At 39.0% G+C, this 18,487-nt stretch overlaps 2 protein-coding genes across 6 annotated transcripts; both read left to right on the top strand.

Moving 5' to 3' along the window:
• The first annotated feature begins 736 nt into the window (after positions 1 to 736).
• On the top strand, positions 737 to 8,889 carry glrx2 (glutaredoxin 2). 4 transcript variants are annotated; one of them, XR_004898757.1, is made up of 5 exons: positions 811 to 1,008; positions 2,047 to 2,107; positions 2,568 to 2,744; positions 7,924 to 8,262; positions 8,293 to 8,889. XR_004898757.1 is itself a non-coding variant. In XM_036007166.1 (4 exons), exons 1-4 carry the CDS (start codon positions 752 to 754, stop codon positions 8,083 to 8,085), a joined length of 465 nt encoding a protein of 154 aa, XP_035863059.1. In that variant the 5' UTR covers positions 737 to 751; the 3' UTR covers positions 8,086 to 8,889. The 4 variants fall into 4 exon arrangements, 3 of the variants coding, with proteins under 3 accessions (XP_035863059.1, XP_031138305.1, XP_031138306.1); XM_036007166.1 differs by having other exon boundaries at positions 737 to 816; positions 7,924 to 8,889; XM_031282445.2 differs by having other exon boundaries at positions 7,924 to 8,889.
• Positions 8,890 to 9,158: 269 nt separating this feature from the next.
• uchl5 (ubiquitin carboxyl-terminal hydrolase L5) lies at positions 9,159 to 16,609 on the top strand. 2 transcript variants are annotated; one of them, XM_031282431.2, is made up of 11 exons: positions 9,160 to 9,379; positions 9,829 to 9,892; positions 9,984 to 10,089; positions 10,785 to 10,910; positions 11,692 to 11,753; positions 12,243 to 12,373; positions 12,615 to 12,678; positions 13,043 to 13,145; positions 15,059 to 15,172; positions 15,448 to 15,546; positions 16,241 to 16,609. In XM_031282431.2, the coding sequence occupies exons 1-11, from the start codon at positions 9,304 to 9,306 to the stop codon at positions 16,283 to 16,285; spliced, it is 990 nt and encodes a 329-aa protein (XP_031138291.1). In that variant the 5' UTR covers positions 9,160 to 9,303; the 3' UTR covers positions 16,286 to 16,609. The 2 variants fall into 2 exon arrangements, with proteins under 2 accessions (XP_031138292.1, XP_031138291.1); XM_031282432.2 differs by lacking the exon at positions 10,785 to 10,910 and having other exon boundaries at positions 9,159 to 9,379.
• The last annotated feature ends 1,878 nt before the right edge of the window (positions 16,610 to 18,487 follow it).

Here is an 18,487-nt window from a genome sequence, read left to right as displayed (position 1 = left end):
TGCATTTGAAGAGGGAGGGGAACCGAAACACCTTTGAGGATAAAGGAAGACATTTTCCGCATTTGTAACGGCTTTGATGCCTGTGCTGTAGAGACAGACATGACAGAGTATGATATGTTATTTCCTTGAATTCCACTGGTCTCTTTGACCTCAGCACACTCAGCACAGGGGATGTTTTACTTGAGGTGTCCCTGGCATTGGAATGCCACCTACAAATAGGCTACTATTATTAATAATGTTACTATTACCTATTACTTAATCCTGTCACAATCTGGTAGTAATCCTGACTGAATACATACACAAATTTGTTTTGGTGCACTCTCTTCCTCCATCCACATGGAGGCTACTTTGGCAGTTTTACCACCATAATGGACATACATGGACCACCCAAATACAGAAGCCAGTCTCTACTGCCATTTGGAGGAGAAAGCGGATTCTGAATGAGACAAAATAAAAAAAATAAAAAGAAATTGGAAAGACTTCCTGTCACTCCATTAGGTAAGTCATGGCTGTTTATACATGTTTCACTTGGTCAACATCTGCATATAGGCTATCTATATACTCAAAGTTCAATTTAAATACATTAATCGAATATGCAGAGTACCATAAAAATCTTGCACACGTAGATCTGATATTTTTGATATCTGATATTTTTAGATATGCTATTTTACCCAATAAAATGACCGACCATGTAAGATACCACTCTGTGTAATCACATTTGAGTCTCCTCCACATTTGTGGTGTTGACGTTATGGGCGTTACGTTTAAACTGCGGCTTGCGTCTGCGTCAGAAACTACTTCCGGTGGTCACGTAAGGTAGGTAAATAGGGGCAAAAGCAAGCGTACAGTTACCGCCAGATGAGGTGTGTGATTTCAGAAGTTTTTGCACACTTACCGCATGTTTAATCCAGGCCAACATCGCGATTATTTTTTGGCCCTATTTTCTTTTTTCTCCATGTTTGCTCGAGCAGGATGTCTTCCCAGGGTGGCATGGACCGGCTGCCGAAGGTCATTCTTGCTATCTTGACTAAAATAATAGCTGGCTAGTTTAATAAACCAAACAGACTGTTTAAAAAAGTACTTGCACCCAAGAAGTAACGTTAACGTTAGTAAATAGTGCAACATGTACACCATTTTCGTTTAACAGAAGTTGAAATGGCTAAGTTAATTTAGCCCATTCACTGCCACATGCTTAACGTTACGTACCTTTACCATGGCGAACAGATGTTTCATAATAACCTAACAACATTCTAAATTTAATCTATTTGAAAGTGCCACACACACATTTTTTGTAACTTCTACGATTCAATAGATTCCTCTGACAAATTCGGCATGCATATGATCCATTAACAATCCATATTTTCATGAAAAAGTCAACCTTTATCATTTGCTTTACTGTTGGCGTTAGCTAGCTAACGTAATGCCGCCGTCTCTATTCTTCCACCTAAGGTTGGCGGTAGTTCAGCAATTACAAGCATTTAGATTTAACTGAATTAAGTACTGAGAGGCGAATCACATTAATACCGAATTTACAATTAGGTGGTCACGTTTCATGACACATTTACAACAACGTTTTAGGAAGGGGTTTTTCGTTGTCACTGTAGCTTGCCATCTAGATATTGCTAGATTTGTAATGGACTTTGGTATGTCTCATGCCCACATCAAATCTGACCTGATTTCGAGTGTCTGTGAAGAGCGTGTGTACTCCTAATCCTCCTGGATTAACTAGTAGGCTACATAAACCTTACTGCAGGCGTTAAACGGAGTTAAACAGCGATATTTAAGACGTGGTAAAATCAGTAATTGCTAGCTTTACAACTTTAACAATGTTAAAGTGTATTTTCAGACCAGCAGTGATTATCCAGTTAGCTATTATTTTGACGCTAATTATGAGCGTTCAGATCGTCTCTTCCTGTGATATCTTCACGTTTCTGAGGTTATTGCCTGAACCTATTTATAATCCTTGTAACGTTAGTGTGTGTCAGTAAGATGACAGGAGACACATGCCTTAAAATACTGTATGCTCTTTGATTTGTTTTTTTTCAGAATGGGGAATTTTACATCCTCCACAGCTCTGTCCAGCACATCCTGTGTACAGTATGTTCGGGTAAGTGAATGCTTACAGATCTGTTACCTGCAGTCAACTTGTTAAACCTTTTGGGACAGTAGTACGCTGTGGATCTCACTACAACCTATTTTGAATTATCTGTGTCTGATAATTTTGCATTAAAGCAATACGTTTCAGTTATTTCTGCAGACATGTCTCAACATTTTATTTGCTGGGGATTCCTACAGTCCACCAGCAGTACTTAGCTTCATACTCAATTTTGTTTCTTGGCTTCTTTTGTCAGTTTATCAGAGTAAAAAAAAAAACTGTTATGAAATGGACCCACAGTTATCTCAATGACTAAATATTAACCATGGGAATACTTAGCCTAATGAAAATGCAGAGTAAAGGTTTCTTCACCTTTGCCCAGCAACTCAACTTGAGGCCTGGTATGTGCAGTCTATGTCTGTGTTCTACTGATATTTAATTAAATCCTTTTTTTTTTTGCATTACCTTTCAGGAGATGGTGTCCCATAACTGTGTTGTGATATTTTCCAAGACCACCTGTCCTTATTGCAAAATGGCCAAGAATGTGTTCAATGAAATTGGTGCAACCTACAAAGTGATTGAACTGGACGAGCACAATGACGGGAGGAGACTTCAAGAGGCCTTAGCTCAGATGACCGGCGCAAGAACGGTAAGAGCCTCATGCTTTATTTTGGGATAGGAATTTTAAGTAACTTTGCAGCCTGTTATTTCAGCAAAGAGTCAAAACATGCATATTTGACAGCTTGTTTGTTCTGGCAGTTCTGCATTTAAGTTAAATTTAGGTTGCCTTGACTAGTATTGTTTGGGCTGCAGCCAAGACTCAGGACTTCATCTTGACTCAAAACAGCTGAAACCGAGTCAAGATAAAGACCAGGGGCCTCATGTGTAAAAGACTGCGCAGCTTTCATACCAGAAGATGGCGTACGGCCAAAACTTGAAAAGTACCTACGTACAGAAATATTCACATGTATAAAACCGGGTGTACGCCAGGTAGGGTTGGGCATCGTTTGAATTTTAACGATTCTGATTCCAATTCCGATTCTTCCTTTCGACTCCGGTTCTTATCGATTCTCGATTCCGATTCTTTGAGGGGTGGAGTTGAAACGGGACACATGCCTATTTTCACAAATAAGAGGAAAGTTTTATTTTGATTCAATGGTGGTTTGCAGTTTTACCGGGCTTTTTCAATGTAAAATAAAGCCACACTAAAGCGCTGCTCGCTGTGCTCCAAGGCTGCAACACAACAAGAGCCTGGCCACTTCGGAAATTGGGAAGCGATGATCGGATTTGAAACCAAATCCTCTAAACGATTCCAAACGATTCCAATAAAGAAACGATTCTACTGGAATCGTAATTTTTGAAACGATTCCAAGTAGGAATCGGTTCTCGATGCCAAATCCTAACGCCAGGTCCTACGCACCTTTCCTTGAACCCACTGATGTAATGCCATTTAGTAGTAGTAAGTGTTAGTATGCTCAGTGAAACCGAGTCCAGCGCGAGGGAGACCCGACTCAGGAGGAGGAGAGGTTAGTGAGGCCAGCGTCTCCACGGCAGGTGACCGTACGCACGGATCCGCTGCACCATGCATGGATAAAATAATGAAATAGTAAATGGGACTGCAGTACCAGAAATATGTGCAGAATCAAGACAGTCAAGATGGCCCAGTGTTTGGTGGATTGGGTTGGGTTCATTTCCTAGACCTTGTTCACTTATATGGCCAACAAAATCTTCCACGGGATCAATTACGCATCCAGCGACCCAGCGTTTGTTCCTGGGGAGATGGATCCGTGCGTCCCGCCTCCTGTACGCCATAGATGTCTGAGCCTCAGCAACTACAGACTCACAGACACTATTGCATTTTTCCGTGCTGAACTTTTTGTTGCACAGTGACAGTGTTTCCTTTAGGATTTTTTTTTAGCAGTGGGGGCAGGTCTGTCCGAACAACAACTAATAGTTAATAGTGTGAAAGATGTGAAACATCATCCACATAAATGATCAAACTTTTATGGAGTACCAGCGGATATAATCGTGTTTTTTCATAGACAACGTCACAGTGGTATTCCAGTAAGTGAAGTGGAAACTTTTATTTTGTAATGTTTGGTGAGTTTCGCCACGTTACAGAGCCAGAAAAGACTTTGTGGAGGGCCCGCACATTCTCACGTCTGCTCAATAGTTTGCGTGACAGATGCACATTGTCACGTCAAGTTAATTTTTATAAAACTGTGAGCGGGAAAACCAGCGTACGCAAGATTTTTGTGCGTACGCAATGTTTATACATGAGGCCCCAGAGCAAGTTGCATCCTTCATAGGTGTGATTGGCAAAGGACAAAAAAGCAGGAAAATATACGCCGCACCCATGACGCTGCGACAGCACCCCCCATTTTTTTTCAAATGCTATAAAATTGAATGAAACACCCAAAATTTAATGAAAGTAATCATTAATATATTACTTGCATAGAACGTTGTATGCAGGGGTTAAATTGGGATTTGTTATGTGGGGGGGGCTCTCCCTAGGGGGGGTCCGGGGGTACGCCCGCCTGGACATTTTTTTTAAAAATAAACCATTAAATGGCACATTTCTGGAGAGTTTTGTGCAAAGAAATGGAGAAATTGAGTCTTACATGATATGTGCAAAACTGCAAGGTTAAGAGCCTATACTTTGCATTATTGTAGTATCCACAGGTATTAGGGCATTTAGCATTTACATTACTGTTAATCAGTCATCACTTGATTACACATTGCATTACCTTGTTATAATATAAATAATAATAGTGCCACATGAAGAGACAGTGCAGCATATGACAGTAGCAACAGCTGAGAAGATTGGGTCTGTGGTGACCAGGTCCACCTCACACAAACTTCCTTCTCCCATTCTCTCTCCTTACTACCTACCACACACACACACACACACACACACACACACACACACACAGCCCCACCCACGGACACGTGCATTCACTAATTACATTTGTGTACAGATGGTGAAATAATATAAGCAGTACCTTATGTAACAGATTTTTAAACATTTAATGTAACTGGCAAACAATGCTTACTACTTTTTAAAGAGCACACGTTTATAACAAATTTTTATTTCTGCCGTTTGTATGCTGTTACTGTCATTCTCTACAGTATGTAGGTGTGTAGTATGTATGTTGTCACTGTCTGTTCGATTGTCCGTGTTTCTCTCTGTTGACACTGTACATATTAAGTTATAACTCTAACTCTGCAATTTAAATGTTTTTTATGGCTGTCTGTGATTATACTTCAGGGTTTTTCCTTGCTCAGAATTTGTCTTTGCGGGAACACACAAAACAGGGGGGGGAGGGGGTCTGGGGGTCCTCCCCCAGGAAATTCTGAGGGTAAATGACTTCAATTCCTGCATTCTGATACATTTTTAGGCACCAGTTTATGGTAAAAATGAAAAAGGAAATCACAAAATTCTGGTGGCAGGTAACAATTCAAAATACAAAATATAATGGAATATTATTATATTCAGTAGTCCAGTAAAGGGGCTTTCACATCCGGGACATGGGCCAGATACAACAACACTTTACCCCAAGGTCCAGTTGTTTAATTAGCATGAACAGGGCTTTATGGTAACTTTTTTTATGGTAACCCCAAAGAGCATGTTTTGCTCCCAAGTTGAAAAATTTAGGATTGACTTAGGCTACTTAATCAGTGATGTTGAATATAGCCTACAGCGTAACGGACCACCACAGTTCATACATGTGAACTGCGGATTAATTACAGAGTTTAACCTACATAGTGTAAAACTACTACGTGAATGGGGCACAGCAGAAAGACGGAGCAGAGCGACGCTGCTTGTTCAGGGTTTTCATGGCCTACACTTCGCAGGCGTTAAAACCAACTGTACCGAATAAGACTACTATTTAACGCGATAACGAGACGTTTTTAACCGCTAATTAAACTGTCTCAATTTAATACTGATGCCGTCAGACAGCCACGCGGACAGACAGCAGTCGGAGTTCCGGCAGAGCTCTGCGCCCGTTAGCAGCGGCTTCAGACCACAGTGGACTTCAGTGGACTCTCCATCCAAACTCCCGACCGGACCTTCGTCTACCACAACTGCCGGACTCTTTCAAATACGTGTACTCCCTGTCTTCGCCGATCACTTGATAGCGTTGGTCAGCTGTCAGCTTACGCCAGCTAGCTTCTGTTAGCTTCCACTGACTGACGGCTCGCCCAGCACATCTGTTCGCTGTAGAGCTCTTTTAGCCATGTTTCCCGGCACAACAGTGTGGGCCACTACCTTTCTGCACTGCCGAAAATGGTGCTCCTAAAATATTCCTCACTGCAACTTCTCAACGTCATCTGCTACGTCGCTTCAGCTTGCATTGCCAACATGAATTAAAAATATTGTCCCGTTATCGGCTTTCAATAAGAAGATAGTTTAGAGAAAGGTCACCTTATAAAGTGGTGTCACAGACAGTGACACCACTGGAGGCTCTTCACTCACAAATTATTTTTGGCCGGGTACAGACATTGGCTGGCAGAGAGCACTTTAACTAGACAAGTTTAATTTTGGCCTGCCATCAAGTTACTTATGGAATTAACATTGCTTAGCATCACCTGATATGACCCGTCTAGCTGGACGCTTTGTACACTGCTTTTTGCTAATAAGACAGAGAGACTAGAGTTGGTGTGTACTGAATCTGGGAAACATCATTTTGTAAATCCCGTTGTCAGAATTCAGAGTCACTAATATTCACACACTCTAATTTTCACTGGAGCAAAATGCTGCACTGTAGAGCCTGGCACAGTAGAGCCTAGCTTTCATTAAGCAGACACGATTTTAATCTGCTTTATTTTAGTTGTTACTGATCCGTTAAAATATGCCCAAATCGGCCCCGATACAGATCCTTAGGATCAGCTTGGGACATCTCTAATGGAAACATGTTGATGAAAGTTAATACGAGTCACAAAAAAACAAAAACAAAGTAATTTAAAAGAAGGTTTTAAATGCTAAGCTCCTCAGACAGGCTGTAGTGTTTTGGCTTGATGTAGTGGAAGATGGAGGGCTGCTGCTTGAGGATGTCAGGTGCCTCATGAAGCTTGACCTGTTTTCTTTTTTTAAAGCAGCCATATTATGCTCATTTTCAGGTTCATAATTGTAGTTTAAGGTTGTACCAGAATAGGTTTACATGGTTTAATTAAAAAAAAAAAACCATATTTTTGTTGTACTGCAGTGCTCTCTCTCACTGCTGCAGATCCTCTTTTCACCTGGTCTCTGTTTTAGCTACAGAGTGAGACCTCTTTTCTTCTTCTTCTTCTGTACTATCTTTGATTGCACTCGCACATGCCCAGTAGCTCAGATGTAGATCATGTCAGCTAGCTAGCTCCATAGACAGTAAAAGAAAGGCTGTTTCTACAACTTCGGTCAGTTACAAGGCAGGATTAGCTGGGAGACTTCTAAATGAGGGCGCACATGTAAGTAGTTCTTTTGTAGATTATGATGAACTTGTGTGTTGTAGCAGTGCTTTGCTATTGAGAACGAGGTAGCATGCTAGCATTAGCATTAGCGTTAGCATGCTAACGCTACGAGCTAATGGTTGCGGTTAGCCTGCTCGTTTCGGCTTGTGATGTCACAAGCCGTGCCGATTTTGAACAGCTCACCCAGAGACTGAAGGCAGGACACATTCAGAAACTGTATCTCACTCTAAACAGCATGGGTGGATTTTTTTCAAAGTTTGTATGCGTATGGAAGCACCAGAGACACAAAAGAACACCCCAAATCCCAGAAAAAGTGATTTTTTTCATAATATGGGCACTTTAAAGAGCTAATGTTATGGCGTGATTTGTGTGTTCAGGTGCCGAGAGTCTTCATTAATGGAAACTGCATCGGAGGTGGCTCTGATACCAAACAACTCCATCAACAGGGAAGGTTGCTGCCCCTGATCCAACAGTGTGCTCCCTGCTGTGCGACCAGCTCCGACGGCTCGGGCAGCGGACAGTTTGAGTCCGCTAAATGACTAACCGTTCTTGTAGTTTTTGTCAATCCTGTATTCATCAAGTGTTTGCTTGATCTCGTACTACAAGTTAAACATTGCTTGAGCATGTATATGTTATTTATTTATCAAAGTGCATTTGATACTTAATGTTCTGCTATATACATTTCCATCCAGGGATGTAAAGTATTATTATTATTGTTATTATTATTATTATTATTATTATTATTATTATTATTATTAAAGCTGCCATCTTTTAAACAAAACCTGTGAATTGTGGAACTACTTTTCATCTGCATGGTTGTATTATTGAACAATATTACAGTCATAAAAAGCACGATCTCTCTCAGAATCAAGCATCCTCAAACTGTGAACATCATAGGATTGTGATGTATTGACAGTTTAATTATATATCTTCTCTTGAGTGTATCTCAGGTCATTGTTTATATGATTTAGGATTAAAAGAACTACAGCTGTTTGTATGATTGGCACATTTTATTATGCACATTTATTTAAACATTACACATTGTTTAGAAATGTTTATTTGCATAGGATGATGTGAAAAATAGAATCATTTTGATTTTTTTTTTTTTTACTTTGTCATCCAAGCATTTTCTATGTCGATGTATGTGATATCTTAGCAGAAACTGTTTGTCTCTGAATTTCTTTGATATTAGGTAAATGGTTGGTTTTACCAAAGTGTATGAATAGCCGAATGAATCATGATACTGGTCAGTGCTATAATTATAAGATTAATGAGCGTAGGTATGTTTTCTTAATGCCTTGAATATGTTTTTATGATTATTAATAAATATGAATGAAACTCCACCATCAGCCTCCCATTTCTGGCTTTGGGTTTTTAGTTTTTTACCGAAGAGTGCTTCATTTGTTACCCACGTCGATGTAAGCGGGCGGGGGTTGAATGTAGTTCACAAGAGGGTAATTTTTGGGTCATCGTTTTTAGTTTTCTCTTTGCAAATATTGATACATGTATATTCATAAAACGATGCTTGTCGCAAATGTTTTGAAATAATTTGTTATCAAATATGTGTTAATATCCGACGGTATACGCTGTGAAATGAAACGCGCGCACCCAGATTGCCCACATTGCACCGCATCACGGTGAGGTCATTGCAGTGCTTCAGTGAAATTAGCTAGACTAGCGGGTGTAGCTACGGCTAAGCTAGGATATTAGCATCTTGTATATGTGCAAAGTAGGTTGAATAAACAGCATTGTAAAGAATGGCTGGAAGCGCAGGAGAGTGGTGTCTGATGGAGAGTGACCCTGGCGTGTTCACAGAACTGATAAAAGGATTCGGTGAGTGACTAGTTAAACGCTAGCTGCTCATTCAGTGCAACGTTAACGTGGCTATCCGACAGCGCTAGCTAGCTAGCTTAGGGTAACTTCTTAATTAGCTACTGTTGGTTTCCTATGCAAAAATAACGCCGTGAGGATGAAACTAAATCTTTTAGAGGCCATGTATTCTAAATAGCCACCTAAACGCTGTATTCATTAAAAAGTTGCATGTTGCATTGGGCAGCCGTAGCCGTAACTTAATTAGGCAAGCTAACTGGCTAGCATTACTCAGCGTTCAAAAACAACGGCGCGTGAAACAAGCCCTCACTCATGAATGACATTTGTTGTGCTTTGCTCTGCTGTCAGCCCGTCACTTGGAAAAGCTCCTCACTTAGTAAACGTTTGTCAAAACACTTACTACTACAAGTGTATATCACACGAATATGTGATGCTTTACTTGGCCTTGTCAGGTTGCAAAGGCGCCCAGGTTGAAGAGATATGGAGTATGGAGCCAGAGAACTTTGACAACTTGAAGTATGTTCATATCTGCAGCTTCATTATATTGCATGCTCCCTCCTTAATAAATACGGGCCTTTTTAAATTGACGTTATGTGTTCTGTTCCAGACCAGTTCATGGGTTGATTTTCCTGTTCAAGTGGCAGCCAGGCGAGGAGCCAGCAGGATCAATCGTTCAGGATTCAAGGCTTGACCACATCTTCTTTGCAAAACAGGTATATTTAGCTTATAAATATACCTTTTTTTTTTTTTTTTTTTAACACATTGAGTCTTTTAATATTAGGTAAATAATAATAAGACATTGTTAGTTTGCAGCTGTAGTATAAATACCAATAAATATGTCCATAGCCAAGAAAAGGTCAGCCTCTATCTGCATTTGTAAAGCCTAATTTGAAACTAATCAGTTCATGCAATGGTGTCCTTCTAGATGCATTTGACTCAATATCTAACTAGTATAGCTCCAAAAAAGAATCATAATAAAGAATAAAAACGTATTCTCCATATTTGCTACGTAGTTACTAAGGGTACATCAGATGGTAACTGCACTGACTAGAACAAAAGACAAGTGTAATTATAAGAAATGATTAGCCTAACTATATAACTAAGTCGTGAGCCTATGATAACCCAACCCAAAACAAAATGCGAGGGAACTTCTCCTTACTTTATTCTCCTTGCACGATATAGGAAGCTCTCAATATTAAGTTTTAACATAACATTCTCAGATTTTTTTTGTCACACAGATTTGCAGAAAATTAACGATTCATAAAATTGGTATCTGTTGCACTTTTTTAAGGTTTGATGATTTAAATGACAGTGGGTGTAATGTGGTCGTTTTTAAATACATATGCATCAATAAGGGGTTCTTTCATCTGTCCAATTTAATTATTGTGAATTTTATTTGTGTTTTCAGGTCATTAACAACGCCTGTGCCACGCAGGCAATAGTCAGTGTTCTGCTCAACTGCTCCCATTCTGACATGTTGCTTGGGGACACACTGACAGAGTTCAGGGAGTTTTCACAGAGTTTCGATGCTGCTGTATGTTAATGGAATTTTTTTTTCTCCTGAATCTTTTTTTTAAATCTATTTTAAATAGCATGCATTGATTTTAGGAATTTACTTGTCTACACAATACAGTTTTTTTGTTGGTTTGTGTTTTTTTTAAACTACGTACCTTCCCTTTTAACTTAGTGACAAAGCATTTGGCCGGTAACGCAAATAATAAGCAATACATTATTTCAATCATTTTTAAAACAAATGTTGAAACGGCTTTCCATCTGGGAGCAATACTTTATTGCACAACTTGCCATTGCTATAGTAACTTAACACTGACAGTTTTATCCTGTTACCTTCAAAACCATGATGACTCAGTGGTCTGTCCCACAAATGTTCAGAAGAACCCGGCTGAGCTCATTTTTGACGCTCAACTTCTCTGTTTATTTGGAAAAGCTCAAAGTAGAGAGACTTCTTATGCCTACCCAACGATACTTTGTGTTGTTTTTTATTTATTTTAGTCTAAACCAGTTTAGAAATGGCGAAGATGAATTATGAGGGAGGGCAAGCAGGTCTGGAATCGCTACATAAAATAATCTTTTCTAGCCATGATAATAGAAGCAACAAATTAGTCATTCATTTGAATTAGTACCTTTTTTTTTTTTTCAATTTTGCTTGCATTGAAAAAAACTAATTGGATGCATGACTTGTTACTAGAAAAAGGAATGTATATTGTGTCCCATACAGCCTTTCATAACGCTGCTGCATCTTTAAGGCAAGGGTTATAAAGTCTGTATTCTAATCCTGCACCTCCCGCTCTCCTCAGATGAAAGGTTTGGCTCTTAGCAACTCTGAAGTGATTCGACAAGTTCACAACAGCTTTGCCAGGTAAGCTCCTGCTCCTATCATATCCAGCTGCTGGAGAAAGTCTGTTTGATTGGCTTCATGTTATTTTTAGCTCCTCATTCCAACTCTGTGAAAAGTCATTGGCCCATTTGTTACCAATTCACCCGTCTGCTCTTGTGAAACGGGCAGATGTGAGGCCGGGTGATTTATAGGTCACCCCAAAACTTTGTCAGTGCTGATTCTCTATTGTAGCAAATGGAAAATAAAAACCGTTGTCACGTAAGCACTTTCACAACACACTTAGTGTTAACATTTTTAATTAAGACTTTATTTTAATTGACAAACATGTTTAACATTCTGTACATCGCATTGATTTATTGACTTGAGTTCTGATTTTCTTGGAGCAGAGTCTCTACATCCCTACTCGGTTAATAGACAAAACAATAGCATCATTTGTTTGTGTAATGCATGATAATTATCTCCTGCTTTGATTGATTTTTGTAATTGTGCTTTTTTTTGTTGTATTTGCAGACAGCAAATGTTTGAATTTGATGCAAAGTCCACAGCAAAGGACGAGGACGCCTTTCACTTTGTGAGCTATGTTCCTGTAAACGGCAGACTATACGAGCTGGATGGACTTCGAGAGGGACCAATTGACCTGGGTAAGCAAAAAAAGTCATTTGTTATTATTATTTTTATTGCTTTATGGTTTCAGCGCCAAAATTGGCAGTTTAATGTTCAAAGTCCCTCGGCGTGAGGTCCTGCTGTGCACAGCTGAATTTAATCTTGTAGGCCGTGGCCCATTTCCTCTAAAACTGTCTGTTTTATGATGATGTACAGGGCCGTTACTGTATATATGGACACCTGCAGCAGTATTATTTCTTCCTGTCTGTTTTTCACCAGGTGCATGCAACCAGGATGACTGGATCAGTGCAGTCCGCCCAGTGATCGAGAAAAGAATACAGAAGTGAATATCTTTGTCCATTTATTTTAGATGGATCTTAGGTTAACCAAATGCTTTCTATCTTAAAGTGGAATTTTAATGCTTTTAGTGAATCTCTTTCACTTTTTTTTTTTTTTTAGACGAGTAGTGAGACACCAACAGAGAATAGATGTAAAGCAGTACACAGAGATGATTTAGCAGACAACCTTTTTTTTTTATCCATCTCATTTGATTTATTTTGCATTTTTCATGGTTTATAATCTTATAAAGCAAAGATAGTAGTCTCTTTGTGTATGAAAACCTGTTCTGCCAAATACTGTACTACCTTAAATTTCCTGACAGTGTATCATTCTATACTTTGTAAAATTGTATTGTTTACCTCTTTCAGGTATAGTGAAGGAGAGATCCGATTCAACCTAATGGCCATTGTGTCGGACAGGAAGATGATATACGAGAGAAAAATCGCAGAGCTCCAGACCCAGCTTACTGAGGTGAGTGGCAGAAAAAGAGCTGAACCCAGTGCGCACATGACAACTTTCTCCCTGCTTCGGCGACAAGTGAAATGCATCAGATTTCAAAAGATAACGTTGTTGTGCTCAAGTAAAAAAAAAAGAAATGCCGTTTCTTTCTTTGCTTTGGGACTCCATCCAGAAGTCTGACTGTCATGTTCGTCACATCATATTTGTCAACCACACATAATGTGAGACACAACTGCTCCAGGTTTGATGAAATCTACTGTAATAATACAATCTACTGCTGAGTTGCAACATTTAGTCCTTCTATGGATCATGGAGGTCTTTAGAATATTATGAAAAGAAGAGACTTAAAGTCAGGAATATGGTGGATCTCAAATAAGCGGTCAAGGAATATTAGTTTTTAGCCCATGTTTTGTGGCAACACAACTAGGACTGAAACGATTCCTTGAGTAACTCGAATAATTTGATTACTAAAAATCCTCGATGCAAAATGATTTGCCTCAAAGCTTTGTTTAATCAATGTTACCAACGTTGTATCGCTCATGATATTTCCGCACGGATGATTATTACTGTCGCACGTAAATAGCGACGGGGCTAAGAGAAGACACAGGCTGGAGAAAACGACAAAGTGTCCAAAGTTTGGAATCAGTTCAAACGTCATTAAAATGAAAACTCTGTACAGTGTGTCTACTGCGAAATCCAACTAGCTTACCACAATAATAGCACGACGTCAACGCTTCGGCATCTCAACAGAAAACATCGAGTCTAACTTAATCATCCATTCCACAAAGCGGACCCGACAAAAGTAAATCAGAGTCGTATGGACGTTGAAACTACACCAAACACAACAACTCCCAAAATCAAAGACAAGAAAATACAGTGGTGGTGACCACAATTTGATCTAAAGAGCCGACTTGTTGACTATCTCTTCAGAAAAACAGCTGACTGTTACGCACCATTTTCTCTCACTCTCTCTCTTCACGGAGAAACAGCTGATCAACGATCTACTAGCATAAGTGTAACAGAGCTGTGTGACATTGTAATCAAATATATAAGTGAAAATAGGTTGAGTATAACTAATATTTACATATAGGCCTATATACAGATCAGTCTCAGGTTGAAACTTGTAGTTCTGAAAGTTGTTGCACAACTTAAGGTAATGTTTTTGTATGTTTAATGTATGCCTTAGTTTGAGGTTGTTATTGCATTTCAGAAAATGTTTTCTTTAAAAACAATGTAATATGGCACTTAAGTGCACTTAATGTGTAGTTTGTTTTATTGAAGAGCAATAATATGCAATAGTTTGGTTTAATTTTCACAAAAAGCAAAAATTGTATTGCCTACATTGCTTACAATATCATATTGTATGATATATGTACAATATCATACCTGTGACCAGCCACACCTAACAGTGATGTCAGTGCACACTGATCACACCCTGATTACACATCCGCATTACTGCAGCAAGGTGACGCATTCAACCACTGGAGGTCAGCAAACACAAGGTTTAAGGTTTAACTTCAACAGTGAAAACAAACCTATTTAAGGAGTGGGGTTTTTCTGCTGCATTAGATTCACTATTGCCCTATTTAGTTATTACCAATGAAACTACATATATACATTTTACTTTTTTTAAAAAACATTTTATTTAACCTTTATTTATACAGGTAATCTCATTCTCAAGAGAGACCTGTTTGGGACAATACACAACATCAGTTACAGACAGACAAACAGATTGCAATAGTATTAACAAGATCTACCAAATAGTACATACATTCTGGTTTTATATATATATATATAGATAGATAGATAGATAGATAGATAGATAGATAGATAGATAGATAGATAGATAGATAGATAGATAGATAGATAGATAGATAGATAGATAGATAGATATAGAAACCTTGTTTTCTCCCTTCTGTTGTCAGGATGAACCAATGGACACAGACCAGAGCAGCACATTTCTTAGCTCCATCCAGTCAGAGATTGCCAAGTACCAGCTCCTTATTGAAGAGGAAAATCAGAAACTTAAAAGATATAAGGTGGGTTTCTCCTCGACTCTACATTCCCTCCTATTACATGCTGTATTTCATGTGACGTTGACTGTGATAGGAATGCAAGCAAATGGTCTATAAGGCTACAGTGTATTTTTTATGTGGAAAAAATGCCTTTTGAATAACCATGAGCACATTTTAAATGTAAACGCTGCGTTTACTGCAGCCACCTCCAGAATGCAAGACGTCTTTTTAATTTCCTCCGTAGACATCGGTCACGCCCAGTTTTCCCTCACTTGTTGGATTTATGCTTTTTCTCACAGATTGAAAACATTCGGCGAAAGCACAACTACCTTCCTTTCATCATGGAGCTACTGAAGACACTGGCAGAGTACCAACAGTTAATACCTTTGGTGGAAAAGGTATTTTCTTTTCTTTCTGTGGCTTTCTTCAACACTACATGCCTTCTATGTATACTGTACATGCCTGAGAAGACTAAAGTACCTTGAGATTTTAAAACATTTTTGGTTATTTATCCTCATTATTTCTAATGGTATGTCTTGTAGTTTTTAGGGACTCTCATTAATAAAAAATACAAGACTTTCGTCAATGTTAAGGGCCTCAGGAAGTAAAAATAATCAACAAACAAATAGACCTTTTTCACGGTAGACATGTTGACATGTCATAGTAGGAAAAGCACAGGTGTATTCAAAACCATTACAGATGGCTGCATTCCTCTTAGGAGAGGCCCTGGTATTGTGCATGCTGACTCACTGAAATAGCTTACTGAGACACTTGATGGAATTGAGCCATTGTTAAGGTTATCAATTTCAGCTGTGCTTTTCCTACTATAAGTCAAAATGTCTGCTGTGAAAAAGGTCCATTGTCAAGGCATTTCAGCTTCAGGGTTTGTTCTGTCCACTAGAGGGCAGACGTAATGTCTCACAAGCATGCCATATCTAGTTCATGAATAAGACTTTGAAGAACTACAGTAATTCAAATTAAATGTCTGCAGGGTGTGTGCCCAGAATTGGCAATTTGGAGTCATAAATACACTATTCTTTACTAATTCCTGTTTAAATTCTGGACACTAATGAAAATGTTTTTTCTTGCCAGGCGAAGGAGAAACAAAGCGCCAAAAAAGCCCAGGAGGCCAAGTAAACAACAAACGCTTCAACAGAGAAGCTTCTTATCACACACATGCATCCAGAACCCTACAGTCACCCTTTATTCACTGAGCCACATACAGATACTGTTCATCATCTGTCATATTCATATTAATGACCATGGGTGGTCTGCAGCACTTCCTCACTGTGGCATCCTGTGAACCATCCAGACAATAAGAACTGCACTGCAGGTGTTACAGAGAGACTGTCCGGCAAAATGCTCTCTCCATGTGTGTCCATCAGCTCTACTGCATGATAGAAGGAAAGATGTGCTCAAATTTTGTTGTCTTATTTTCATAATAAAATGTCTAGATGTTTGCGAATTGGTGTTTTCATGGATAGCTTTTTTTTTTTTTTTTTTTTTAAACATATCAGTCAATGATAGACTTGTCTGCTGATATCTTTTATCTAAATGCTCCTCACACACTTAGTAATAGATCTTTGCCACCACCTACTGGTAAAGGAGAGGAAAAACAAGGGTTGTATTTATATTATATTACAGAAAGCCATCTGCTAAACCTTTTTTTTTGTCCAGGGTAAATTAATGTATTTATATTTAAGATGTATATCAAACCTTTTAAGAACACTCTGGCATTCAAATCTGCGTTGTTCAACCATTTGACCTGATGAGAGCACACTGACAAGCTGCCAAGCTGCCAAGTCCTTATAAGTGCATCATTAAGAAACGACTGCCACAAGTTTAGTGACTCGTGTGTTTTTTGGATGGCTTTGCGTAGCAGCATGTTGATGTTTTCAACATGGGAGTAGCGACCTCTGTGATTTGTCCTGTAAATCAACTGTACTACACAAAGAAAACTATACTTAGCTGCCTTACAGGTCGTGCTTGAACACAGCATAAGTCTAAAGGCTTGCGTAGTCTGACGTATCTACAGTCTGACGACCAAAGTAGAACATAGCCCTTATTCTATTTTTGGCTTCAGTGTTTACATACACACCTTAAGTACTCCTTGGATCTGATCCAAGTAGTCTGTTGCCAAGATCCTTCATGGGAACAAATGGAAACCTGCAGGTTTTATTACCAGTTCAGAGACAGAGAACACTGTCTGTTTTATTAGCCTATCTGAGGTCAGGCCACATGGATGAGCAAACAAAAGTTTTTTATGGTTACAGTGTTCCAGTTCTACAGGGTGTTCATGAATATCTTATCACTTCCTCACAAAGCCATCCTTACACTATCTTTTTCATCACTGTTTTATCCTTGATATCTGGCTGAGGTCGCACGTACGGTGAGGCACGTAGACATAGATGCAAATGTTATACAAAAAATTAAGTCTTAAAAATAGCCATTGCCAAAGACAATGCGTAACGGAATGTTTGCTGTGTATGCCTACTTTGAAGGTCAAGGGAAGTTTATTTGTACAGCTCGTTATCACATACAGTGTCTCAAAAGGCCCATAAATGCAGCGGTTCCATAACAGACAAGGAAAAAAGTCCTCGAAAAATAACATGAATGCTGCAAATAACTGTTTTCGCTGTTTTCTGATAACTTGTTTAGTCTGTCAAAATGTCAGGAGAATAACCAAAGATGGAAGTGCTTGGTTTTTGTTTGACCAACAGACCAAACCCAAAAGAATTAAATTTTACGATGATATAAAACAGAAAAACAAGCAAAGTTGAAAAGCTGGAGCCAGCAAATGTTTGGCATTTTTCTGTTGATAAAGGTGATTAATAGGTTTTCATAATTAACATTTATAGAAAAAAAAGGAAGTTTATATAAAATTAGCCCATGAGAGGTTTATAATACAAACAAAACCCAGCGTCTATAGCCATGCTAACAGCTCGGTGAGGCTGTACTTAAGCACAGTGGTGCTTTAACTAAATGCTAATATCATCATGCTAACATGCTCACTGATGGAATTAGTTTTGCAGGTATTTGGGCATAAACTAATGTATTTTACAAAGTGACATATTGATGTGATAATGGAACTATATGAAAAGTTAAAGGGTCATCAACGTTATTACAGTTCATCCTGAAGCAACCCATTCTCACTCCGAACTCGTAAAATACAGACGCTTGGGCAGTGGCTGTCAACGTCAGATACAATGCGGAAAGCACCCTTCATCGTGTGTGTAGAACGCACCGGGCAGAGCAGCAGCTACGCGGTGCTTGAAGATGACGTGGAGCGATAACGGTAGCGAGTAGTATGAAAGCCCAAAATTCTGCGTGGATGGGTCA

Source organism: Sander lucioperca, chromosome 11, assembly GCF_008315115.2.
Source record: "Sander lucioperca isolate FBNREF2018 chromosome 11, SLUC_FBN_1.2, whole genome shotgun sequence".
Lineage (NCBI taxonomy): Eukaryota > Metazoa > Chordata > Actinopteri > Perciformes > Percidae > Sander > Sander lucioperca.
Note: the sequence above shows the minus strand (reverse complement) of the source record. Positions and strands in the feature narration are given on the sequence as shown.